This window comes from Carcharhinus amblyrhynchos, chromosome 4 (genome assembly GCF_965287045.1).
Source record: "Carcharhinus amblyrhynchos chromosome 4, sCarAmb.v2.hapA, whole genome shotgun sequence".
In the NCBI taxonomy this organism is placed as follows: domain Eukaryota; kingdom Metazoa; phylum Chordata; class Chondrichthyes; order Carcharhiniformes; family Carcharhinidae; genus Carcharhinus; species Carcharhinus amblyrhynchos.
The window spans coordinates 91391208-91418988 of NC_137327.1; the positions used below are offsets into that span (position 1 = coordinate 91391208).

A 27781-nucleotide genomic window follows, 5' to 3' on the forward strand; every position below is an offset into this window, starting at 1 on the left:
TTTTCACTATTTTTTTCCATTGTCCTTAGTCTTGAATATGGCCTCTTGTATTCAAGTTCTGTACATGGCAGAAAAATTCACTGATCCTGTTTATTCAAATCACTCTTCATTTGAAATGTTTTTATCCGACCAGTCATTGGTCTCCTCTTTTCAAGAGAGCATTATGGACAGGGGAGGAGTGACAAACTGAAACCCTAACTCCTTTCCTTTATCTTTCATTATCAGTGAGGTTTTAGGAAAGGGAGGGGTGCGCGCATCTCTTAGACCCCTTGGATATGTTGTCAACTTGAAGAACAGCAGCAAGCTTTTGGCAGTTCAAATAGAGAGGACTATTTATTCATGCATTCACCCTGAACTTCTAAAAGCCACATCAGTTATTCAACACACGTACACACACACTCTCTCTTCAGAAAAATGCAAGTCAAAAAAACTATAGTTCAAGAGCTATATGAATGCATAATCCATAATTAACGTGATGACTAGGAAATGCCTTCACAGAACGTAAACAAGAGAAAAGACCCAGGGTGGAATTTTCCCACCCACCTGCCACTGGAGTTGTAGCAGGCAGGGGTGGACCATGCAAAGGTTCATCTATCTTGGGTGGGATTTTCAGGTCTTGGGGCAAGCACACTTATAAAATTCCGTCCCCAGTGCAGTCAATCTTTCATCATTGAGAAAATCCAGGATAAATCATGTAGCCGTCCTCTGTGTGTTCTCCAAGAATTTAATATACAATGAAATAAGGAAACAAAATAGAATACAGTACTCCATGTGTGGTCACATTGGGAAGAAATACAGTTTTAGAAGGATCACTCTTTGGATTTATATGATACAATTTTGCCATGTATCCCAACATTATGTTCACTATCTTTAACAGCTTCAGAGCATTACGTCAAGGACATTACAGGCTTATCCACTAAAACCCTAAGGTGGCTGTCCAATGCTGATATTTTGAATTGATTCCAAATAAATCATCTCTCTACTAAATCTCATAACCTTATGTTTCCCTATACTAAGCTGCCATCTCTTTGTCTACTTATCAAGCTTGAGAAGCCTTTTTGAGTTAGTGCACATTGATATTTATCATTTGCCACTGCTCCCAATTTAGTGTCATCTGCAACTGTTAACAATTTTGACATGCTTCCTTCAGGGTCCTATAAAATCCCAAACCATGAGGACTAGAAATGAAATACATGTGTGAAACATGAAACAGAGGAAATATCAAACAGGATCAGGAATGTGTATGGTCATAACTTTTATAAATAGTGTGTCATACCACCTGGAAATTATATCAGCTTTGACATTGAGTTTCAGGATGAAGTTCCAGTTTGCTGCTGCCTGCACTGAGGAAGTTACCAAATTTGTGAACAACTGCTTCAGTTCAATTTTCAAAGGGCAGTCCATAGAATCCTGAATGCCTTAATTTAAAGCTGACTCTTTGGTTTCACTAAAGTGGTATGCTGGGTGCTGAGAGATCCCATAACCCACAGATTGAGTGTGAATTTTATCTCTTGTATTGGAAGCACCAAGTGGGAAAATTCCCACCTCTGCAACTCCAACATCTGAAAAATTGCCCCAGATGTTCATATTTTGGTTCCAGGGAATGAGTGTTAATGGGAGTCAGGTCCACTGCCCTAGAAACACTGGAGAGGAGCCACAGAAGCTGCTGGATGCAGGGGCAGCTTGTGTGAAAGGCCCACTATGTGTTCTCAGGAAAAAAGTAATCATATCCCTACCCTTCCCAAATCTTTTGCCCTTACATCCTCAATTCCAACTCACAGTGTCCACCAGTCCTCATGGACAGCCCTCAGGACTTAATCCATTATAAAACAAACAGTACCTTCAAGTACTTAATCCATTGTATGAGTGTGTGTGTGTGCATGTGTCTTTATATGTCTGACAGTGTGTGTGTGACAGAGAGAGAGAGAGACAAGGCATATATGTTTGTGAGTGTGGTCATGAAACCAATTGCACCAACAAAACGGGGCCTATACAATCAGGGGAGGCAAGAAACCTGGCATATTTCTCATTTCTTGCCTCTTGCCTGACCTTACCAACTTGCCTTGTCAAAAGGCAGGTGGATGAGGTCATCAGATCCCGTCCATTAGAAGATCTACCAGGTTGCAACATTGGTGGGTTGAATGTCAACAATTTGAGAGATGCAAAAGACATTGTGCTGATTGTAGAGTCAAGAGAGACACTGCAGGAAATTGTAAACTGAAAAGGAGGAGTGTGGATTATGGTTTTAAAAATGAATGTGAAGAATTCCATAAATCTATAAAGACAGTGGTAATAAGCAGGGACCCAACTCAGAGAGTTGAAACTGAAGTAAATGGACAAGTCCTGGAAGAAGCAAAAAGATTCACAAAGCTTGGGTAGTTTATACAGATAACGGGAGCTGTGATTATGAGATCCAAAAGATTGGCTTTGTCAGAATGAAGGACCTATTGACGTCAAAGAAACTGAATTTGAATCTTAGAAAACAATGCTGAAATGCTACATTTTGTCATCTATGTGATACGCCTCGGAGACATGTACATCAAACAAAAGAGGTTACTGATAAGCTGACTGAAGCCAAGATGTGAACATTTAGGAGGGTGTCCTGCATGTCCTACACAGGCAGGCAGACTTCTGAGGAAGTGCTAGATGGCTGAGAAAAGAGAAAATTAGTGCATAGCATCAAAGAGAAAGATAAAGTATATTGGTCACATCATTGGAGCAGACAATTATAAGAAAAGGCTGATGGAAAAAGTAGGAGAAAATGGATTATTGATAAAATGGACTTTATGCAATTGACTTATGTGGAATGTGTAAGGACAGACAGAGATGGAAATCCACAGCAAACAACCATCTGGGAAGAAGATCCTGACCCGGCCAGTGTCTTCTTTCTCAGAGGTGTGCTCCTCCACTGGGCCTTCATCCTCAGACACCATTGATTAGTCTTCAGTACCTGGAAACATAAATGTAAGAGGGGGAGAATTGGGGCAGTAAAGGGGGAAAGCGTGTAAAGCTGGAGTTTCATGGGCACACTCTCTGCAGCTTGTGCTTCATTCCAGAATATGAGATAAGGTTATTGGAATTTTGGATGGTGAGAAAGGAACATGCTGTCATCATGGATTGCTTGAGCAATGCCTGTTGTCACAACCATAGTGATAGCCACATCACTAATACAGTGAGGACATGCCGGTTCTTTGCAGCTGCCTCCAGTTACATGCTGCCTTTTCGTGCAAAAAAGAGGGAAGCATGTCAGTGACTGTGGTGCAATAGTTTTGGATAATGTGTCTGTAGGTGGAAGTATGTGAGATGTGGGTGTGAGGCTTGCAGCAGTGGAAGGTTTTTGAACTTTCAGTCGAGTTTGTAAATGTTAGGCATGAGTCCTGGTTGCCAGAGATTGTTGATAGGTGAGTGATGAGAGGTGTGGCTTATTGAGCAGCTGGAGAGGTTATTGTGGGAGACAGCAATTTAAGATGCATTCACTGAGCTTGATCACTTGTGTGAGACCATTGACCTTTTTTTCCCCAACACTGAAACCAGGTCCTGGTGACAAAACCTCTAGCATTGAACTTGAGGGGTTGTCTGCTTGATTTTCTTCTAATAATTGTCTGGAGGGTCTCCTGATACCTTCTGAAAAGATCAACTCTTACCTCCTTTCTACTTCCTGTCCCAAGGTCTCCCAAGTTGTATCTGAAAACTTGTGAGCCCTGATTTTGACCTGAGAACAGCACAGTGGCACAGAGGTTAGCACTGCTGCCTCATAGTGCCAGGGATCCAGGTTCAATTCCTGGCTTGGGTCACTGTGTGTGTGTGGAGTTTGCACATTCTCCCTGTGTCTGCGTGCGTTTCCTCCAGGTGCTCCGGTTTGCTCCCACAGTCTGAAAGACATGTTGGTTAGGTGCATTGACCTGGAGTGTGGCGACTAGGGGAATTTCATAGTAACTTCATTGCAGTGTTAATGTAAGCCTTACTTGTGACTAATAAATAAACTTTAACTCTGATCTACTTCTCCATCACACTGGTGTCCAATGCAGAGACTTCTCTTCCATTGGCTTCCACCACCTGCAGACAGAATAAACTTCCTCCCTTTTAAGAGGTACAGAATAGCTTTAAATAGTGCTAGCCTTGCACAGATACGGGCCACCTGCTGAGAATGCAACCACTCAGCAGCATGTTTAGCACTGGGATGCAGACCACACTCATGGAAAAGAAGCATGAAGTTTGCATGCTGCCTGCATCATTTCCACTTGAGAGAATCAAACCTCATGATCCCCATGTCTATTAACAGGCAGATTTAGCCCGTTGTTCATCGACAGTCAACTTGTTTAATTAATCAGTCACATTATTTTGAAAGTAGAGATTTAGTTAAATAGTCTGTGTTTGAAACAATTTCTGAGGCATAATGATTTTCATACTGAAGTTAATACAGAAATGGTGATCCATGAACAGAACATTTGTTTCAGCCGTATGTCAGATAAGTACAGGGACAAACATGTCTCAATAATAATGCCCCTCAAATTTGATTCCAGTATCAACACCAAAGCTAAAGTTGTTTGGACTGAGGACCACAAATTTTGAAGAACATAGAACATTACAGCGCAGTACAGGCCCTTCGGCCCTCGATGTTGCGCCGACCAGTGGAACCAATCTAATGACCCTCTAACCTAAACTACTCCGATGTTATCCATATGCCTATCCATTGACCATTTGAACGCCCTTAAAGTTGGCGAGTCCACAACTGCTGCAGGCAGGGCATTCCAAGACCTTACTACCCTCTGAGTAAAGAACCTACCTCTGACATCCGTCCTATAATTACCACCCCTTAATTTGAAGCTATGTCCCCTTGTGTTAGCCATCACCATCTGAGGTAAAAGGCTCTCACTGTCCACCCTATCCAATCCTTTGATCATCTTGTGGGATAGATTTTAAGGGGAGATGAATTATTCACATCCCTGATGGAAATGTCCGAGAGCAGTGTACCAAACAGAAATACAGCTGCCCCACAATGATAATGCAGCTGCCTTAAATGATGCAGAGTGGGACTTCTGGCCTCATCTGGAAAGAGGTCCTCCGAGAGAGAACTGCCAAACAATCTGACCAACAGCTCTGTAGTTCCAGAATCGAGTGGTGGTCACTGCTAGGACTAGAAATAATGCTTAGACAAGAAGTGTCTCAAATGCTGGACTGCAGTTAAGTCTGGGGATTTTGGGTGGGCCTTCCTGGCCTGGAGAGGGATGAGGGGAGACTTGGAGGAACGGTTAAATGAGGGTACGATCTTTAAGAAGGAGTGGTGCTTCTGATGAGCACAGGGGAACCCTTCCCCTAAAAGAATTCCTCCTTTCTTACCTGCCAGCAGCCTAGGCAGTGAAAGGTGCTATGCTGCCTGCCTTGCTTCCGCCTCATGCTGCCATTCCTGTTATTGTGGCAAAGCTGGAACTATGCCCTTAGGCAGGTTTTTATTTATTGCTTGAGGGTGTCAGTAGTTCAAACACAGACAAGCTGTCTGTGCTTTACCCATCCAGTGTAATATGGGAAACAGTTCAGAGGTGGACACGAAGGAGTCACAGGTGGACAGATTGATGAAGAAGGCATCTGGCATTCTTGGTTTCATTGGTCAGAACACTGAATAAGGGAGTTGGAATGTCTTGTTGAAGTTGTACAAGACATTAGTAAGGCTACACAGATAGGATATTATTAATCTAGAAAGAGTGCAGAAAAGATTTAATAGGATGCTACCAGGACTTGATGGTTTGCGTTATAAGGAGAGGCTGAATAGACTGGGACCTTTTTCCCCTGGAATGTCGGAAGCTTAGAGGTGATCTTATGGAGGTCTATAAAATAATGAGGGGCATAATAAGGTAGATAGTCAACAATTTTTCCCAAAGGTAGAGGAATCTAAAACTAGAGGACACAGGTTTAAGGTAAGAGGGGAGAGATAAAAAAAAGTTCAGAGAGTCAATTTTTTCACTCAAAGGGTGGTGAGTGTCTGGAATGAGCTGCCAGAGGCAGTTGTAGAGGTGGGTACAATTTTGTTTTTTAAACAGCATTTGGACAGTTACATGGGTAAAATGGGTATAGAGGGATATAGGCCAAACACTGGCAATTGGGACTATCTTTGTGGTTAAAAACTAGACAGTGTGGACAAGTTGGGCCGAAGAACCTGTTTACATGCTCTTAACCTCTAAGACTGTATGAGGCAGGCAGGCCATCCATTTTATTTTAGCAGCTTCCCCTTCAAATAGGCCAGTGTTGTTTGGTATAAAATTCACTCCCTGGAGTTTATTCTTCACGTGAACAAATTTCCCAATCCCATGCTGACCACTCTGTTTCCCTGTTCTTTTAATCCCTGTTTTTTAATCACTTTTCTATCCAATTCTTAAATCTTCACATGGTTTCTTCTTTAATCACTAGTCTTGGCAGTGAATTCCGTACCATCACAGTCTTTTGTTAAAATGTTTCTCCTGCTTTTTGTCCTGTAACTCTTACATTTGATTTTATCAATCATTCAATAGACTCTGTTTTTACCTATTCGGCCACATCCCTTCATCATAGTTAACACCTTAACCAAAGTTCCTTTTACTCAGTGACCACTCTTTCCTGCTATTAACACATTCTGCTATCTTACCTTTATATTACAATTAACACTACTTAGTCTTTAACACTACTTAACACCCCCTTTACCTTGTGGATACAACATCTTTGTCAAATATCTCCTGAGATCGCAACTATCCCTGATCATCTATTTTGCTCCACCTGCCCTACCCCTTAAAGTATTAAATCTATCACACCCTTCTTTCTAAATCTGAAGAAGAGTTATATGGTTTCTCCACAAACACAACCAGACCTGCTGAGTGTTTCCAGATTTTTCTGCTTTTATTTCCCTTAATCTCTTCTTCCGCTCTAAAGAAACAATGCTAAATTACCAAATCTTTCCTTCTACTTCTGTAGCTCTTTATCTATTGCCTCAACATACTGCCTATAGTGTGGAATTGCACACACCACAGCTGTGGTCTTTATATAGCTTCATACAGATTCACTCTTACGTTTTACAGTCTAGCCATAAAATCCAGTATGTCGTTTATTTTTTGCACTTAATTGGCAGAATGTTCCCAGTCCTGCAGAAGCGGGTGTGAGGGTGAAACTTGGGAGCAAAAGTGGAAGTAATGGCATTTGGTTGTTTCGACGACACCTCAGGACGATCTTGCCAATGACAGGTCATCAACAACACTGTTATTGACCTGACAGCAACAGTCAATAATTTATCAAATAGAAGCTAATGAAGGGAGTGAAGAGGCATAGTTGAGATCTTCCTTGTGTCAGAGCAGCCACGCACCCAAATGATGGGGCTGTGGAGAGGAGTCACCTGTGCTGGCTTCGGCCCTCATTGGGTTGAATATATTACACACGCATCCTCTCTCACACACTCTCTCACACACACCCACTCTTCTCTCTCTCACACACACACACACACACACATCTCTCTCACGCTCAGCCCTCTCCTTGCTGCTGCCACTGCCTCCACCTCTCATCGCTTCTGGCTGACTCGTCTCCTGTCAGATCCTGATTCACCTTTGATCTTGGCTATTGACCATGGGTTGCCCAGCAACAGCAAGATTGAATAAATCAAATTGACCAATCAGAGCAAGGCCTCGTGGAGCACAGCATCCACTGCTCATTAAGGCCTTGCGCTGATTGACCTATTTGATTTCTCTGATTATTTTTAAAATTTGTGCATTCAAACTGGCATTTGCTAGTCACGTGGCAGCCACCAGCTTCACTGACACTCTGGACGTCCATCACAGACCCCTGGGGGGCCCAAGAATCCCAGTTTGGGAATCCAGTAGTGTCTGGATTGTATTTTAACTCATTTACCTGTCCTGATCCTTAATGCCCTTCCCTAACAAAAATTATCACTCACGGCTTTGAAATTTTCAATTGACTTTGCATCAACAGCTTTTTGGAGGGAAGAATGACAGATTTCCACTACTCTTTGAGTAAAGAAGTGATTTCTGACATCATTCCTGAATCGACTAGATGTAATTTTAAGGCAATGCCCCTTTATCCTAGAGTCCCTTTGCTAGAAGAAATACTTTTTCTCCCTTCCTACGCTACTAAGTCCTTTATTCATGTTAAACACCACAATTAGATCATCCCTTAATTTGCTACATTCAAAGGAGTACAAGCATAGTCATTGCAATCAATGCCCTTGGGTTCATGATCCTTTTACCAATCTCCTCTCTATTTTATCCAGACCCAATGTGACTTTGGCCACATCTATCAAATATCCTCTCAACCTTCTCTTCCCAAAGAAAAACAACTCCAGCTTCTTCAATCTATCCACTTACCTGACATCTCTGTTACTTGGAATAATTCTCACAAATCTTCTCTGCACCCTTTCTAATATTTTTGCCTCTTGCTCAAAGTTTTGTGATTTGGATTGTACACTATATCCATGTAAGGTCAAATTGGTGCTTTGTATAGGTTCATCATGACTTACTACTTTTGTACTCCTTGCCTTTGTTTAGAAGGCTCAAGATCTTGTATGCTATCGTAACCACACTCTCAGTCTGCCCTGCCACCTTCAATGATTTGTGCACATATACCTCCTGATCCCTCTGCTCTTGCTATCCCTTTAAAATTGTACACTTGATTTTATACTTTGTCTTTTCATTCTTCCTGCTAAAATGTATCACTACACACTCCTCTGCATTAAATTTCTTCTGCCATCTGTCTGCCTCTCTTATTTCCTCTTTAAATCTATCATTATTGTCTTCACAATACTTTGAAAGTTTATATCATATTAAAATGTTGAAATTCTGGACACTCAAGTCTATTTCATTAATACATATTGTGAAAGCCAGGGTCGTAACACTGACCCGTGGGAAACACCATTGTATATTTTCCTTTTGTCCAAAAAACAATTGTTCACCAGTTCTCACTTCCTTCACTCAGTCAACTTCATACCCATATGCCACTGTCCCTTTTATTCCATGGGCTTTAGTTTTGCTGACATATATGTTGTATGACATTTTATCGCATGCCTTTTGGAAGCCCATGTGCATAACATCAACTACATTATCCTCTATTATCTCATCAAAAAAAACCTCAATCAAATTAGTTAAACATGGTTTTCCCTGGTAAGGTCTATGCTGAATTTTGTCCTAAATTATAATTTCTCAAGTTTTTCCCATGACCGGTGTTAAACTGTAGTCTGTAGTTGCTTATGTTATCTCTACACCATTTTTTGATCAGTAGTGTAACATTTTGCAATTCTCCAATCTTCTGCCATGACCTCTCTATCTAAGGATGATTGAAAGATTATGGTCAGTGCTTCTGCAATTTCCATGCTTAATTCCTTCAGTATCCTTAGAAGAGTCTAATCTGGTCTTGATGACTTATCAAATTTGAGTAACACCAACCTTTCTAATTCCTCATCTTTATTCATTTTTAGACTGTGTATCAACAATCTTTTCTTTAATTATGACTGGGAAGGATCTTCCTTAGTAAAGACAGGTGCAAAGTACTTGTTTAGTGCACCATCCATGCCCTCATGTCAATGCATAGATCTTCTTTTTGGTCCATAATTGGTTCAACTCCTCAATCCTTTTAGTATTTATTTCCCTATGAAAAACATTTGGATTCCCTTTTGTAATAGCTGACAGTTTCTTCTTATAATGGGTGGGATTCTCCAATCTCATTCGCCCACCCTTGCTGCCTGCGAGAATGGAGAATTTGATGCTCAACTAAAGCTCCGTTCATTGCAGTGACATCAGAGAATCCCAGCTGCAGGTAAGATCGGAGGTTATGGTGATTATGTCTTTGCTACGCTTATTCCTTTTTTATTTCACTCTCTAAACTTTCAATTTCAATTTGTTCTTACTTGTATCATTAATCTGACATCTATTATCCTTTTTCCTACTTCATCCTACTTTTATTTCTTCTGTCATTCAGGGGGCTCTGGTTTGTTTGCCCTATCTTTTTGTGGAAATGCACTTTGACTGTACCCAAACCATATTTTCTTTAAAGGCAGCCCATTGTTCAGTCATTGTTTAGATTGCTGATCTTTGATTCCAGTTTACTAGGGCCAAGTCTGTCACATGCTATTGAAATTAACCCACGCCTAATGAACTATTGTTGCTTGTCCTTTTCTGAAACTGAACCTTATGATACTATGATCACTGTCCCTTGAATGTTCCGTGATTGACACTTGATTCAGTTGACCAACATTGTCCCCAGGAATCAAATCCAGCAATGCCCCCTTCCTCATTGGGCTGGAACATACTGATCTAGAATATTTCCTGACCAAACTCTAGGAAATCTTCCCCCCTCTGCTGTTTACATTATTTCTACTCTAGTCTATATTGTGATAATTAAAGTCTCCCATTTTAACTCTTTTTTTGTATTTCTGTAATTTCTTTGAAAATGTGTTCCTCTCCCATTAGTTGGTGGCCTATATAGTGTAATTGTTTCTTCGCTCAAAACAAATAGATTCTGTCCTTGACTTCTCAAGGACATCCTCTCCAGCACTGAAATTTTCCCTTTAATTATTACTGCCACCCCTTTGACTTTCTTTTTCCATCTTTCTTGAACACCTTGTATCCAGGGCTATTTCATACCTAATCCTGCCCTTTTCTGAGAACATAAGAACATAAGAAATAGGAGCAGGAGTAGGCCATCTAGCCCTTCGAGCCTGCCCCACCATTCAGTAAGATCATGGCTGATCTGTCGTGGCTCAGTTCCACTTTCCCGCCCTCTCCCCATAACCCTTAATCCCCTCGCTTATCAAAAACCCATCAACCCGCGTCTCCACCACTTCAACGGGCAGAGAATTCCAGAGATTCACCACCCTTTCAGTGAAGAAGTTCCTCCTCAACTCCGAGCCAGATCTGTTTTTGTCACAACATCATTTTCCCATGTGACTAACTGCACCTGCCACAAACCAACCTTATTTACAACACTCCATGCATTCACATAGATGCACAGTAAACCTAATTTAGACCATTTTGTATTCGCTCGTACTCTGATCCCACGGCATACCTGAATATTTCTTATTTTAGTGCTGTCTCTCCAAATGCTTTGAGCACTTTCGTTTTCCACCCTAATGTCCTGGTTACCATCCCCCTGCCGAGTTGCTTAAATCACATTCCACCCCTCTCTCCACAACTGCACTAACAATCAGCTCAGTTTTGATACAGCTCACTTAGCCTGTGTCTGTCCCATCCCATTCAGACCTGGTTCCAATATCCCAAGAACCTAAAGTCATCCCTCCTGCACCACCCCTCCAGCCACCCATTCATCTTCTCCATCTTCCTACTTTCATACTCATTAGCCCATGGAACTGGGAGTAATCTGAAAATTAGTACTGTTGATGTCCTGCTGGCTAGTTACTTTTCTTACTCCTAAAATCTTCCTGAAGGACCTTGTCTCTCTTTTTACCTATGCCTATGGCACTGAAAATACATATTCTGACATTCTGGTTCTCCCAATGTGTGCCATAAGTGCTGGATTGTTACTTAAATAAATTGATCTGGCATGATGGTCTGTGGTTGTCCTCTTGTCTCAAGTGGACATAAAGCATCAAATATATAATGGTTTGGGTGCAGTTACACCTGGGCTGCATTATGTCTCTTGAGAAACAGAACATTCAGTCAGCAAAATTTGCTGATTGCATTTGTACAATATTCCTGTGTGCACTATTTTCACATAGTGCATAGTGGCACAGCATTAATAGCACAGTGGTTAGCACTGCTGCCTCACAGCACCAAGGACAGGGTTCGATTCCTGGCTTGGGTCACTGTCTGTGTGGAGTTTGCACATTCTCCCTGTATCTGCATGGGATTTCTCTGGGTGCTTCTTTTTCCTCCCACAGTCCAAAGATGTGCATGGTGGGTGCATTGGTCAAGCTAAATTCTCCTTCAGTATACCTGAACAGGCAGCAGGGTATGGCGACTTAGGGATTTTCACAGTAACTTCATTGCAGTGTTAATGTAAGCCTATTTGTGTCTAATAAATAAACAACTTCCACACTAATATTGATTTGAAATTGGTTAAGCTCTGCATAAAAATGAACTTCACTGATCAGGAGTTATAACCTTGAAGTGAAATATGTTCACTCAAGAAATAGTGAAGGTATGGAACAAGCAAGTGCTCAGTTAAAGCACCTAATAATTAATTAAATGTCTGTATATTTATAAAGAATGGAATACACTTGATTCGGGTGTGAGAAATGTAAGATGCTTTGGTTTCCTCCCACAGGCCAGAAACGTGCAGGTTCGGTGGGTTGGCCATGCTAAATTGCCCCTCAGTGTCCCAAAATGTATAGGTTAGGGAGGGTTAGCCATGGGAAATATATGGGGTTATGAGGATAGGAAGGGCCTGGGTAAGATACTCTGTCAGGGCTCAGTACATATCAATGGGCCAAATAGCCCCTTTTGCACTGTGGGGATTCTGTGATTTTATGTATGATGTGGAGCGGCACGCCAAAAGTTCACGCTACCAAAAAAACCTGTTGGACTTTGACCTGGTGTTGTGAGACTACTTACTGATTCTATATACACAGAGATGATCAAATATGCTATGAAACATGATAGTTCCTGCTCAGTAAGGACTGTGCAGATATCTTTGATATGTAATATTGAAATGTAGCATTCCTAATGCTCATGGCCTTGGAGATGCTGGTGGCGGGGTGAATATGCTTTGTAGACGTAGATGGAGTAATTCTCCTTCCTGGACCACCTCCTCTTGCTGAGTTTTGTTGTTGGCTTCTTCTGGGCTTTCTTGGCGCCTTTCTTGGAAGCTTGTAATTTATTTTCTTCAGGTACAATACATGCAAGTGTTCCGGGAAAGCTAAAGTTTCACATCATTTCAGATTGAATCTGCCCAGAATATAACTTTGGTGTAATGTCAAAATATGCTTGAGAGATTAGGTTTTCTGGATTCTTCATAAACCGAAACGAATCTTGTTTAAATGTTTCAAATATAGGGTGGGATTTTCCAGCTTTGCTCGCCCTGAAACCAGAAAATCCTGCCCTATGTCAATGGACCTTTCCATGGCCATCTCCCCACCTGCTCCGTTTTCCTTGGAATGGTAAAATTCACCCCTATATATAGTCTTTACCATCTGCATTCTCAAAATAATTCGAAAGAGCCATCTGAGTACTCCTTTGTGTTCGAAAGGGCGCAAGAAAGAGGTACCCACTAGAATATTTAACATCAATTTGATGTGTGGCAACAGTTGATGACTTAACTGTTAGCTTTGAGACATGGGGAGACAAGAGACTGACTCATGCTGAGAGGAGGAGTTATTTAATAATATTTAAAAAAAACACATGGCATGCACTCCATTGGCTGGTTGTGTCAACCCAGGTTGTGTTTCACTCTTTGATTTTTCACAAACCGGTTAGACCTTGCCGAACAGCAAGGTTAATGATTCACTCTTGTGACCTCGCCTTGTTCACATCACCTACACACCGAAGCGGATTTTAACGAGACAGGCAGATTACGTAGCGAAACTGCTTCACTTCCAAACTGATCGCCCTGGGAGAGGGCAGAAACTGAACACCAGCCGAGCTGCTGGTCTGTTTCTGAGCAAGGGCTTGCACAGATTTTCAGCCGCGATCAGGAGAAGTCTTTAAGCTCTTTTTTCTGAGAACTGTTTGCGTCACTGTAGGCTTAGGAAGGGCAGGTCAAAGCTGAGCCAGTGCAAAGTCGCAAACAGCAAGCTTTTATCCTTCTTCGAGCAGCTCAAATTCCACCAGCCTGCAGGCGGGAGGGGGGGAGGGAGGAAAGAGGAAGTGATCGCAGAACCTGAGAGCCCAATCTGGGCTGATGTGTGCGTGGATGTGGGAGTCTCTTCATTATCCCACGCTGCTGCATCATTGCAATTCAAACTTGCACAGTTCCACAATAACCGCAGCTTTGATGACACTGTAAAAGGTGGGTACTTTTTTCATTAATCCTGTGGGGGAGGTGCACTATGGAGGGTGAAGATCCTTTTCTTCAGACACATTAATCCTCCAGCAGCTGTTGGGGCCTTTGTTTTACGGATTTACCTCCAAGAAAGGGACTCAACACCACCACACGTTAGGAAGTGTCGGTGATACTGCAGTCTTGACATATCACAGACGGGACTTGGAGACGTGCCATTTACTCCAAAATTGTTACATGATATGAATACGTAATGCTTAACCAGTCTGTCTTCAATGAATAGCTCAACTGAACCGTAAATCATTTTGTATTTTTCATCCGATTTTAGTCAAGCTTCTTTACATTTCATTCGTAACTCCGTTCCATGGGTACCGTGTGGTAGTGTTTCTCTTTGTACGGTGGGACTATGAACCTCAAATCCGATAACTTTCCACCGCTTTCACTCCTTATCTCATTGATGGCAGTGATTCAGAGCAGAGTGCAGGAAGGGCACAGGGAGAGTCGCTCAGGGCTCTCGCGTGCACCATGTACCTGGCTGAGGCCAGCCTTGTTGGTGAAGGACAGCAGCGCCTACCTGTGCTCCTATAATGCGATCTGGTGTGAAAATAATAAGAGTTCAATCACACCCACAGAAAATAAGTATTGTCGTCTTGTGAGAGAAAGATGACGCAGAGTGAGTGGGTGGTCACTGGAGAAGTAAAGCGGGGAGACACGATATATGAGTCTTGCGGTTCACATGTTGCCATTGTCTCACAATGTTGATTTACTCTTGATCATGAATTGTGACTAATTATTTACAAGAGATTATAGTCTAGTCAGTGTGAGAATCGTTCATTAAAAAATAGGGTAGTGAAATTATATAATAGGATACCAATTTACAAATGCTTAACATCGCAATTTAAATTCCTCCTTTTTAGCAGTGATATTAAGAATGCATTTTAAATAGTTCAAAGGACACTGCTGAAATTGTGGAGGAAGGCATTTGTGTGAACAAATTTCGCAATGCTTTCTCCCTAGGTGTGAGTTTAGGCCTAGATTTTTATCTTCAGGCCATTGTAATTCTGTATTTCTTCCAGAAGTAATATAAAAGTCTTGTCCCAATTTTAAATGTACAAAGAAAAAAGTATTTGTTTAATCTCACAATGTTGAGGTCCTCAGTTAAGGCCTTCATGATACAACCTGTTGCAACCCTCATTTTGTTTTCATGCTTTGTTATCTTTATTGTGCTTTATACCTACAGGCTGTTAAGACACATGATATGTTATAAGGTAGTTTACTTAAAAATCTTAAGACTGCCATGCCATCCCAAATTCAGATTGTTCTATGGCTGTTTTCTCGGATAAAGTGGTGCTAGCCACTACTGTGAACATTGTCTTATATTTATTCCACCTGACGAAGGAACAGTGCTCTGAAAGCTTGAGATTTCAAATGAACATGTTGGCCTATAACCTGGCATCATGTGACCTCTCATCCCGTATCAAGGTTGTGCTCTCACTGCTCAAAATTACTTATAGGGTGGTGTAATCCAGGTGTGTAAACAAAACCTCCCTGTGAACCAAAATGGGTATTGGAATCTTTCGTACGGACCTCCAAATGCTTCTCAACAAATGTTTTCTCAATTAAACTTCAAAATCATTGGAAAAACAAGACAAAATCAAGATTGTGACCTTCCAGCAAGTGAACATATTATAATCTGAATCACATCATTCAATATTGTAACAGTCTTCATGTAATAATACAAACTGATGAGCCCACAATGCCTTCTCACATCAACAATAATTTGTATTTATTGTATTTCAAAAAAAAGGCCCCAAACCATTTCATTGGAGTACTATAAACAAATATGTGCCATAAAAGATGTTAGATTAGTGACCAAAAGCTTGGTGAAAGAGCTAGTTTTTAAGTAGTGTCTTAACTTTTCTACCTTCTTTTCCTTATTTAAGGAGCGAGTTCCAGAGCTTAGTGCCTACGTAGCTGAAGGCAAAGGACATGGATAGTGGAGCAATTTTAAACCAGGGATACTTGCGAATTCAAGAGTGCCGAGGGTTGTAGGGCTAGAGGAGGGACAGGCCATGGAGGAATTTGAAAACAAGGATGAGGATTTTAAAATTGAGGTGCTGTTTCACTGGAAAAGCCAGTGTAAGCATGGAGGTAATGAATGAGTAGCATTTGGTGAGAGTCAGGACATGGGCAGCAGAGTTTTGGGTGTCCTCAGTGGAAGGTTGGCCAAGAGTGCATTAGAATAGTCAAGTCTGGAGATTACAAAAGCATGATTACAAAAGTGGTGATGAGCTGGAGCTTGGTGGTATTAGCGTAGCTGTGGAAATTTACAGTGTTTTCAGATGATGCCACTGAGGGACACCATGTAGATCAGAAATAGGAGGAAGAAAGGATCCTTGGGGGATACCAGAAGTAATGGTGCAGGAGTGGCAACAGAAACTGTTGGTGACAAATCTCTGGCTATAGTCAGATAGATAAGAATAGAACCAGGCAAGCAATGTCCTACCCAACTGGATGAGGGTCGAGAGACGTTGGAGGAGTATGTAATGATCAATTGTGTGAAAGGCTGCAAACAGGTTAAAAATGTTGTGAAGGGATAGTTTATCTTTCTTGTCACACGGGGTGTCATTTGTGAGTTTGGGAAGAACTGTTTCAATATTGTAATGGGTGGAAAACTGATTGGAATGATTTAAACATTTAGGGGGTGATCTCACCCAAGCGGAAGAAATTCACGGCTTTTTTCTGGCAGCTTAAAAATCGAATCTTACCTGCCAGCAGGGGAGTGGGTGAGGCCTAAATTGTCCAAGAGCAGCAGAGGGTGCAATTGCACTTGTGCAGATTTCTGTGCTCTATCAGCACAGAGATCAATTACTGCCTCTCCCAGCTGTAGCTGGCATTCATGCTCCTGCCCAAACTGATCGCAGCCAAAACCACATCCTCTCCAAACGCCCACTGTTGCAGAGTGTGCAGCGGTCCCCCCACCTCCCGATTGCTCTTGTGGAGTGTGCGTTAGTTCCCCCCCTCTCACGATACATGATCCTCACTGGAGAGAACCACCACTGGCGAGGCCACAGAGGCAGGTGAGCCCAGACGATTCCACCCTGGGCTCACTTGTAATATCTAAATGCTACTTTAAATAGTATTTAAATATTGAGGTCAGCCTTGCGCCTTTTTCTGGCATGAGGCTGATCTTGCCAGATATCCAGTGCCGGAAAGACCCCCCCCGCCAGGTTCCAGAAAGGACTTTGGAGGCTAGGATAACATGTTCAAGGGTTTTGGAGAGAAATGGCAGGTTAAAGATGGGGTGGTAGGTTGAAAGGACGGAAGGCAGAAGGATCAAGTCTTTTTTTGAGTGGGAAGTTACAGTAGATCTGTAAGAGAGAGAGAGATCTTTGAGATAGAATACCATTACATCAACTAATATGGGAGTCAAGAGAAAATTGTGTGGTCAGTGGTTTAGTAGGAATAGGGTTAAGAGAACAGGACATGGGTCTTGGAGAAGATGAACATGAAAAGAGTGTGAGGAGAGATAGGAAAGAAACTGTAGAAAGATACAGATCTAGAGCAGGAGGAAGCCTGAGAGAATATTTGGAGAAGGGAGGGAGGTAATAGAGACAGCTGATTGAACAATCTCAAATTTATTGACAAAGAACTCATGAGCTTCTCGCACTTGTCGTTGGAGATGAAAGCAGAGGATTTGGGGAGAGGGGCTTAAGAAGAAAGCTTGCAATGGAGAAAAGAAGCTGAATGTTACCTCTGCATTCCAGAATGATCCTGGATTTTTGAGTAGTTTTCTCAGAAGACTGCAGCACTCTACAGTACTTTGTGTGGTGCAACCAGATCTGGCAGTGAATGGGTAAACCAGTTGTCTGTTCACGTTCATATCTCAGGCCAATGGTAGGGGAGATGAGGGCTTTACGTAGCTATGGCCAAGGGATGAGCTATAATCAGAACCAAAGGTGGAGATGAGGGTGCGGTTGAGCAGATCAGTAGTTTCATGCTAAATGGAGAGCCAAATGTCAGATAAATGTGAACTTGAGATTTAGTTTCCAAAGGTGGACACAGAAGGGAGAAGAGAGATGTGGGTAGACAATGGAATACATCAGTGAGTTGTCCAGCTGGACTTCAATTAACTTCTAAATACTTCTACATTGTCAACTTTCTAATTTGCCAAAAGCCTGGCCTGTCCTCTTTTCATGAAAAAAAATGATTTATTGAATGTTTCTGTTTGTATCTTTCCCTGTTAATCTTGAGAGGTGTAGTGCCTGGCATGTGGGACATTTGTTGATCATTGAGACAGACTAAGAAAATGCTTATTCTTTTCAGTCTTAGAAAATAACTTCAAAACCAAGTTAATTATAATTACAATCTTTCAGCCAATAGCTCAATTCAAATAGAACGCGTACTAGGTTTCTGAGGATAGTAAGGGTGGAGATAGCAGAAGCATTGACCACAATCTTTGATAACTGTTTTCATACTGTAGTTGGACATAGGAATAATAGCACAGGGCTAAAGGATTGCAAAGGTTGCACTCCAAAAAAAGGATAGGGAGAAACTTTGTAACCACAGGCCTAATGTAAGAGGTGGGAAACCACTAGAGGCTCTTGTCAAGGACAAAATTAATTCCTACTTGGGCAGCTGTAAATTCTGTGTCCACCTATGGACAAATCCAGCATGGATTTGGTAAAGGTAAGTCCTCGCTGGCTTTCAAAAGGCATTTGAAGAATTATGATATAAGAGACTTAGTTAGAAAAGTATGTAGTTAGCTAACAGATAGAATGCAGAGTATAGTGGTGAATGAATGCTTTTTCTGACTAGAGAAAAGCATGTGGTTGATCTGGGAATCACCTTAGAAGTATTACTGTTTGTGTTCATGAATAACCCGGACTTGAGTAAGTGAATTACAATTTCAAAGTTTGCAGTTGATGTGAAACTTATCAACGTCGTAATTTATGAGTAAGTTGGTAGCTGACGTCAGGATGACATAAATTGGTGAAATGGGCAGACATGTAGCAGATGTGATTTAATGCAAATGAGTGTGATGTGATACACTTTTATAAAAACAACTTGAAGAATCAATGCAATCTAAAGGGCATTTCTGAGTGAGTGGGACCACGGAGTGCATATTTACAAGTCTTTGCTTGTGATAAGGCAAGCTGATAAAATAGTGAAAAAGATTCACTTCATTCTTGTATTATAACTTGGCTTTGTAAATAGAGATGTTGAATAGTAAGACAAAGTCATACTTAACCATGCAAATTACTGATTAGGCCTCAGTTGAGGACTGTGTACAATTATGGATGTCACATTTTAGGAAGAATAAAAAGTCAAGAAAAAAATACTGTGGAGATTTACCAGGATATCAGGGTTGAGGGACTTTCAGTTATGTAGAGAGATTGGAGATTGCTCTTAGTAAAGGGAAATCTGATTGAGGTATTCAAAATTGTAAGGGATTTTTGCAGAAAAAGCAGGGACATAATGTTTCTCTGGAATATGGGTTCGTAGCCAAAGGTCATAGATTTAAAACAATGGGCAAAAGAGCTGTGGGGAAATTAAAAATTTCTTCACAAGAAGGTTGTTATAATCTGGAGTGCACCACCTGAAAGGTTTTGGAAAACAGATGGCTTAGAAGAAAATGGGGCATGTAATTGAAGAGGACTAATTTGAAGGATTTTGACAAAAAAAGTTGGAATGTGGGACTATATTGAAAAGCCCTTTCAAAGAGCTAGCATAGACATGATGGACCAAATGGCTTCTTGTACTGCAAATAATAAAAGTAAATACAGTGTGAATAAAATTTGCATAAAATTCCAACATTGTATAGTTTTGTTATATGTAGTGTTTCCAAATCCTCCTTGTAAAAAGTCAGCAACAACATGACAAGACACTTCTCCTGTGTTACAATCCTTTGTACTATATGACCCCTAGGTATAACTTGCTATGGTAGATATTGTAGGTTATAAGGCTCCACTATGATCTTCACTCTGTTATAATGTTCTCCATTGTATTTAGTTTTATTATAAGGCTTAGTTATAACCCTTGCTGTGTGATAAATCTTTCAGCTGTAACTCTTGCTGTGTTATAAGGCTTTGAGCTATAACACTTGCTGTGTTATAATGTTCTTGATTGTAATGCGTGCTGTTTTATGCTTTCAGTTATTTTCCTTGCTGTGTTTATAAGTTTCTTGACTATATTGTATAATGATTTGAGTTATAATACACTTCACTGTAGTACTATGGAATTGCTACACTGTCATAGACATAGTTGTTCATATGGACATAAAAAGCATAGCGCTGTGAAGAACAGAAGCTATCTGCTGCATTTATTTGCCTTTTAATGAAGGTAATTTGACCTATTCCTATTTGTGAAACTTTACTGTGCACAAATTGCCTGTTGCATTTGCCTATATCACAACAGTAACTTCAAAAGTACTGCATTGGCTGTAAAACATTTAGGTTCTTAAAGGCACTGTATAAATGCACATCCTTTTTTTACTGCTGATTTTAGGTGTTAGGATGCAAAGATTCTTTTGGTAACTTTTTGATTTTCTTCTTGATGTCCTGGATATTTACAATAACACTCTTTTCTGTAATACACGTATTGCATCTTGTTATTATATTAGTCAGCCAGGGAGAACTTTCGGGCCAATGCAAAGTCAGTGTGCTGAAAGATGTAATCATTGATGCAAAGACAATAGCTCCATGCAATACCAACAACAGTGTTTAGCTACTTCAGTTTCCAGAACCTAACATGGAAACTTCCCTTTGCATGAACACATTTAAACTTAACTTCAGTGGTAAACATGTATTGAGAGAGCTTTTGTTAGTTCAAAGGCTGTTTGTAAAAAAATTGTATTCCCAATTAAATATTAACATATTTGTATCTTCTTGCTATTCCCAGAAATTGAGAGAAATGTGTCTAGTAAGCATTCTCAAATGACTTTGGGCAGATGGCTCATGAGAACTCTTCTCACAGCTGATCATAATAAAGTTTGAAATCCAAAGTTCTCTTTCTCATACCAAAAGAAAAATAATTTTGTATGCTACATTGAAATTCCATGTTATTAACCCATAGCAAGGTTGTCTTCTGTCTTTGGTTAATACCAATGTACAAAGAAAATAAAAGTTTATTGCTTAGAAGATTAACACTAATAATAACAAATATTCAACTTCTCTAGAAAACACTACTTGCTCTGATGTGAGGCTGTTTGCTTAACTGTAGTGTCAATGCTGATTGCTTATTCTCTACAAAACTTGGCCAGTGTTGTTCCTGGGACTGGTTACAATTTGACTAGTTGTGTTGCTGGGGCTGATCATTAAGAGCTTTGACTAACTCAGATGGTGGAGCTGATTGTACAGCAGTTGGCTTTGTTCATGTGATGTTTCTTTGGTGACTATGCCTTCAGCTGCCTCAGCTCTATTCTCTAGAATTTCCTCATTAAATTTCTTCATCTCTCCTTTTAAAGTTGCAACATCAACCTCCTCTCTTTGTCCTAATGTCTCCCTGTGTTGCTCCATATCACATTTGGAATCACAAAATCCTACTACAGTGCAGAAGGAGGCCATTTGGCCACAATTCACACAGGCCTTATCTCCATAACAAGGTGCATTTACCCTAGCTAGTTACCCCCTGAACTAATGGCCAATCCACTTAACCCACACTTCTTGACTGTGGGAGAAAACCGGGGGAAACCCACGCAGATACAGGGAAAATGTGCAAACTCCACACAGACAGTGACGCAAGCTGGTAATCAAACAAGATCCCTAGCACTGTGAGGCAGCAGTGCTAACCACTGTGCCACCATGCCACCCAGAGTTTAATAATACCCCATGATATACTTTGGAATCTTTTTAACACATTAAGGGCGCTGAAGTTGCAAGTTATTTTTTCATATATTACTGAATTATATTCTTTTGTGGATTTTTTTCATAGACAAAACATCCAAACCTAAGAAGGTGGACATGGTGCAAAAAGCAGAAAGATTTGCATTCATATAGCACCTTAAATGTTTGCCAAATGGACCTTAAAATTCCTTCACATATATTTATTTTTGGGGTGCAACAAAACTGACATTCAAACAAATGTACTTGAGATTAATGAGTAGCAAAATGAAACTTTCCTGGAGGGGGGAGTTTGAGGCCTGAAGAGGGTAACAAGTTTTGCATTGGAAGAAGAGTAGCCTTGAATTAGAAATCTGTGGTTTATTGCTGAGAGGTGTTGTAGGTCTATGTGTTTGGGGTATGAAGAAATCGGTACAAAAAAAACTCCAATTCCCTCAAATAAGCAAAGTAACATTGGCTCTGCATGAAACCACTGAGATTCTCTTAAAAGTTAACGGCAACTTCCCTACCACACAACAGTTTCAGGGGAGGTGTACTGGTAATGTCACTGGACTATTAATCCCAAAGCTCAAGATGTTTTGGGGATATGGGTTCAAATCCTACCAGGGCCAGTGGTAGATTTTAAATTCTTCAAAGAAATCTCCAATTGGAAGCTGGGTTCAGTTCTTGATTATTACCAAAATATTACCAAACTCTGGGTGGCACAATGGCACAGTAGTTAGCACTGCTGTCTCACAGTGCCAGGAACTCAGGTTCAATTCCTGGCTTGCGTCATCCGTGTGGAGTTTGCACGTTCTCCCCGTGTATGCATGGGTTTCCTCCAGTTGCCCCGGTTTCCTCCCACAGTTGAAAAATGTGCAGGTTAGATGGATTGGCCATGAGTGTCAGGAGGGAGTAGGTAGGGTAAATGATTGGGGTTATGGAAATAGGGCCTGGGTGGGATTGTGGTTGGTGCAGACTTGATGGGCCAAATGGCTCCTTCTCCACTTAGGATTCTGAAATGATAATCACAAAACTATTGTTGATTGTTGTACAAGTTAGTGGATCATCGGGTTCATTAATTTATTGAGGGAAGGAATCTGCCAGCTGTACTTCATCTGAACCATGTATTCTCAGCAATGTGCTTGACTCTTAACTGCCTGCTGAGACAGAATAGCAAGCAACTCAGTTCATGGGCAAGGAAAAGGCAACATGGTCTTACTAGTGATGAGTATATTCTTTGAAGGAATTAAAAGAAAAACAGCTTTTGTATATAAAAACAAATCATTTGTGTTAAGATTTGTTGGTTGCCTCTTCCTTTCTGGCCAGTGACTGGTGACTACAGAAGTACCTGTTTGTTTAGGCAGTTTTCTGGGAGCAGAATTAGGGCTATTTTAGCTACTTGGTGATCATCACAAGCTTTCAGAAATGGGTTTAAAATGCAACCATGCTGCCAAAGAACCAAGTGGCTGTATGATATCTCCCAGTCTATGCTCACGAGTGCACAGTAACCATAAGAACATAAGAAATAGGAGCAGGAGTAGGCCATCTAGCCCTTCGAGCCTGCCCCGCCATTCAATAAGATCATGGCTGATCTGAAGTGGATCAGTTCCACTTTCCCGCTTTCTCCCCATAACCCTTAATTCCCTTGTCTGTCAAAAACCTATCTATCCGTGACTTAAATATATTTAGCGAGGTAGCCTCCACCACTTCAACGGGCAGAGAATTCCAGAGATTCACCACCCTTTGAGTGAAGAAGTTCCTCCTCAACTCTGATCTAAACTGCCCCCCCCCCTTATCCTGAGGCTGTGCCCTCTAGTCCTGCTATCCTTTCTAAGCGAGAAGAATCTCTCTACCTCTACCCTATCCATCCCTTCCATTATCTTATACGTCTCTATAAGATCCCCCCCTCATCCTTCTAAACTCCAGCGAGTACAGACCCAGTCTATTTAGCCTCTCTTCATAGTCCAACCCCTTCATCTCCGGTATCAGCCTAGTGAACCTCCTCTGCACTGCCTCCAAGGCCAAAATATCCTTGCGCAAGTGCGGTGACCAAAACTGCACACAGTGCTCCAGCTGCAGCCTCACCGGTGCCCTGTACAGTTTCAGCAAGACCTCCCTGCTTTTATATTCTATCCCCCTCGCTATAAAGGCCAGCATACCATTCGCCTTCTTGATCACCTGCTGCACCTGCAGACTGGGTTTTTGCGACTCATATGCAAGGACCCCCATAGCATGGTGCAGCTTTTCGCCCTTTAAGTAGTAATCCCTCCTACTATTATTTCTGCCAAAGTGGATAACCTCACACTTGCTAACATTATACTCCATCTGCCAGGTCCTCGCCCACTCACTCAGCCTATCCAGATCCCTCTGCAGACTTTCTACTTGCTCCGCACAATTTGCTTTTCCACTCATCTTTGTGTCATCAGCAAATTTCGATACCCTACGCTCAGCCCCCTCCTCCAGATCATCTATATAAATGGTAAATAGCTGAGGCCCCAGCACCGATCCCTGCAGCACTCCACTAGTCACCAACCGCCAATCAGAATAGCACCCATTGATACCAACTCTCTGCCTCCTATTAGACAACCAGTCCTCTATCCACACTAACACCTTACCCCTAACTCCGTGCATCCTAACCTTCTGTAGCAACCTTTTATGAGGCACCTTATCAAACGCCTTTTGAAAATCTAGAAACACCACATCCACCAGTTCCCCTCTGTCTACCGCACTAGTCACATCCTCATAGAAATCCAATAAATTCGTCAAACACGACTTCCCTTAACGAATCCGTGCTGCGTCTGCTCTATCAAACCATTCCTTTCTAGGTGCCTCGCTATTTCTTCTTTGATGACGGATTCAAGCACTTTTCCAACTACAGACGTTAAACTAACCAGGCTATAATTCCCTGCCTTTTGTCTGCTACCTTTTTTAAACAGCGGCGTAACATTAGCCGTTTTCCAATCTTCCGGCACTTCCCCGGAATCCAGTGAATTTTGGTAAATAATTACTATGGCATTTACTATCACCTCTGCCATTTCCTTCAGAACCCTGGGATGCATTCCATCCAGTCCTGGGGACTTGTCCACCATCAGTCCCATTAGTCTATCAAGCACTGCCTCTCTAGTGACAGTAATCGCATTCAGGCCCTCAACTCCTACCGTCCTTCTATCTTTAATGTCCGGCAAACTATTTGCGTCCTCCTCCCTGAAGACCGAGGCAAAAACCTTATTTAAGGCCTCAGCCATTTCCTCATCTCCCACCACTAAATCCCCCCTCTCATCCTCTAAGGGTCCAACATTCACTCTAGCCAGCCTCCTCTTCTTTATATATTTGTAAAAACTCTTACTATCCTTCTTTATATTTAGTGCTAGTTTAGCTTCATAGTCTCTCGTTCCTTTCTTTATCAACTTCTTCGTCATTCTTTGTTGATTTTTAAACCTTTCCCAATCTTCTAATCGCCCACAACTTTTAGCCACTCTGAGCGCATCAGCTTTCAATTTAATACTCTCCTTTATTTCCTTCGATAACCACAGCTGGTTATCCCTTCTCCTACATTCTTTCTTTACCATTGGTAAACCCAGCGATAAGATAGTTTGATTCAATCTAATAAAATCTGACTGACAGTAAAAGTAGATTTTATGAACAGATAATGCTGCAGAAGTGGTTGACCTTTGAGCCCAAATTCTGTGTGCACTTCTGATAAATTATGCTTCACACCAGAACATGAATTCATAAAATCTACCCTTGCATATTACCACTGATCGAACAAAGTGCTAGATTTATTGGTTTGAAGTGTGATGAGGGTTCGGAGGGTCGGAATTGGTGTTCTCTTAACTAGAATGATGTGATTACCCAGTCCCAGCTGTTTTGGATTGAAGACAATAGTGTGGGTTTTCTCAATACTTATTTGGAGGAAATCTCTGCTTGTCTGATACAGGATGCTGGGCAAGCAGTGTGATAAGTGAAAGACAGTGGAGTGGTCGAGGTAGTGGTGAAGTAGAGCTGAGTGTGGTCATGTGGAACCTAATGTGTTTTTGAATAGTGTAATCAAGGAGTAACCTGTAGATGAGAAATGGGGATGATCTGGGGCCAATGACAGGTCTTTGGAGATCCTAGAGGTAATGATGTAGAAGCAGGAGACACTACAATCCAAAAGTCAACTTGCAGTGATTTGCTGACCGTTTGAGATTAAAAGCGCTAGCTTTAGTAGATACCAATACGTTTGCTTTTGGAATATAGCCAGTTTATCACAAGTTTGCATCTGCGGTGCAATTATTGCACAATATCAAAGCATTATTTTCTATTTCTCTCCTGTCCTGTAGTAACGATGCAAGTTCCTACATAGCTAAGATTGGGAACCAAATCCCAGTATAGGAATAATAGGGAACCTGTGTTGTAATTCATTCCCTAGTCCACAATGTTAATCAATTCATAAATTCTGCTACAAAATTATATATTTTTTCTTACAGAGTACAGCCGCTTTGAGTCTAAAATTCATGACCTTCGGGAACAGATGATGAATAGCAGTATGAGCTCTGGATCTGGCTCTCTCCGGACCAGTGAGAAACGCTCGCTTTATGTCCGGTAAGTTTGTTATTCAGGTGAGGAGAAAGTTCATTTTCCTTGGATGTACCCAAGAATTTCAGTTAGAAAGAAGTGACACAGTAACCAGTAATTTAATCAAAAAATCAGGCCAATTTGTCATTTATCCCCCTTTTAATTTGATGTTGCTACATACTGTGATGTTACTGGCACTATACTACTCTGAGAATACAGAGGTTGGCACATCCTCTATGTGCCAACAGCTGGGCTTCTAAAGTGAGTCGTTTAGATAGGAGATCAAAAGGGAAATATGGCAGATCAGTAGCTGGTAGCCCTGTATTGACATGAGAGGTGGAAAGGAGATAGAAGAGAAGCAGCTGGAAAACATTTATCATCAAAGCCATGTCCAGCTGGAAAGTGGAACTCTCTCAGAAAGCAGAATTCTGAGCTGGAGGCTGCTGATATTAAAATCTGAGAGAGAAGCTACACTGAACCGAAGAAGGCTTCCTAATTGTAAAGATAACTCGTGGATGGTAACTGTTTGTTGGATTTAGGTCGTAGAATTATATTGTATGAGGTGATTGTTTTGGGACAAGGGACATTTCTCAAGGAGTTCAGGAACACAGGTAAATGGGAATGGGGTTAATTCCAGAATATGGTGTGCATGGCCATTAGTGTGGTTAAGTGGTTTGCTTCGTATTGTGGCTTTTCTTGTTGTGTTTTTACATGTTAAACATTTTTTTGAGAGGTTACAACAAGACTGGACCCTTCCCTTGCTGTCGTCACGTTATATAAAATTGAAAAAATACACTCTTGAGAACCAGTATTCCAAGTTACCCTTCTGGGTTATGGGATGCTCTTGTGTCTAGCTTCAGTGGGGCTTGTAATGCTATTGCGAACAATTGATTCAGCGAGTATATTCCTCTCACTGCCTCCACTCTGCACATAAGTGGAGGCAAACTACTGGCTGGGTTAGAGAATTTAGTTAGAAGGAAGGAGACAGTAAATGCGTACATGCTCAAATTGGCAGGATGTAACTAGTGGTGTTCCCTAGGAATCTGTACTGGGGCCTCAATGTTTCACTATTTATAAACTACAAGGAAGGGAAAAGGAATAGAGTGATGTCCATCTAAGTTTGCTAACAGTACTAAGTTAGGTGGCAAAATAAATAATATCGAAAGGAGCAGAAATTTGCAAAGGGATATTGAGTAGATAAGACTGTGGTAGATGATTTCAGTGTTGGAAAGTAAGAAAGATGGGTGGGAATATTTCACAATAGACAAGAAGCTGGGAACTGTGAACAGAGAGATTTAGGTGTCCAAGTATGGAAATCACTAAAACCTGATGGCCAGAAACAAAAATAATCGAACAGGCTAACAGAATACTATCATTTATCTCAGTAGGATTTGAATACAAAAATGGAGTGGAAGTTATCCAATGATGTGGTGAGAGCCATCTCGAGTGAGTTCTGGGCATCCCATCTAAAGAAGAGTGGT

At 41.3% G+C, this 27781-nt stretch overlaps 1 protein-coding gene across 7 annotated transcripts in view; it reads left to right on the plus strand.

The window, feature by feature from the left end:
* dlg3 (discs, large homolog 3 (Drosophila)) overlaps nt 1-27781 on the plus strand; it is a 496785-nt gene that overhangs the window by 422512 nt on the left and 46492 nt on the right. For 6 of the 7 annotated variants that reach the window (XM_080187527.1, XM_080187526.1, XM_080187525.1 and 3 more), the window contains one exon: nt 26213-26327. In XM_080187527.1, coding sequence (XP_080043653.1) covers nt 26213-26327 — 115 coding nt within the window. Of the gene's footprint in view, nt 1-13635; nt 13930-26212; nt 26328-27781 lie in introns of those variants that run through there. The other variant, XM_080187532.1, reaches the window with a different exon arrangement.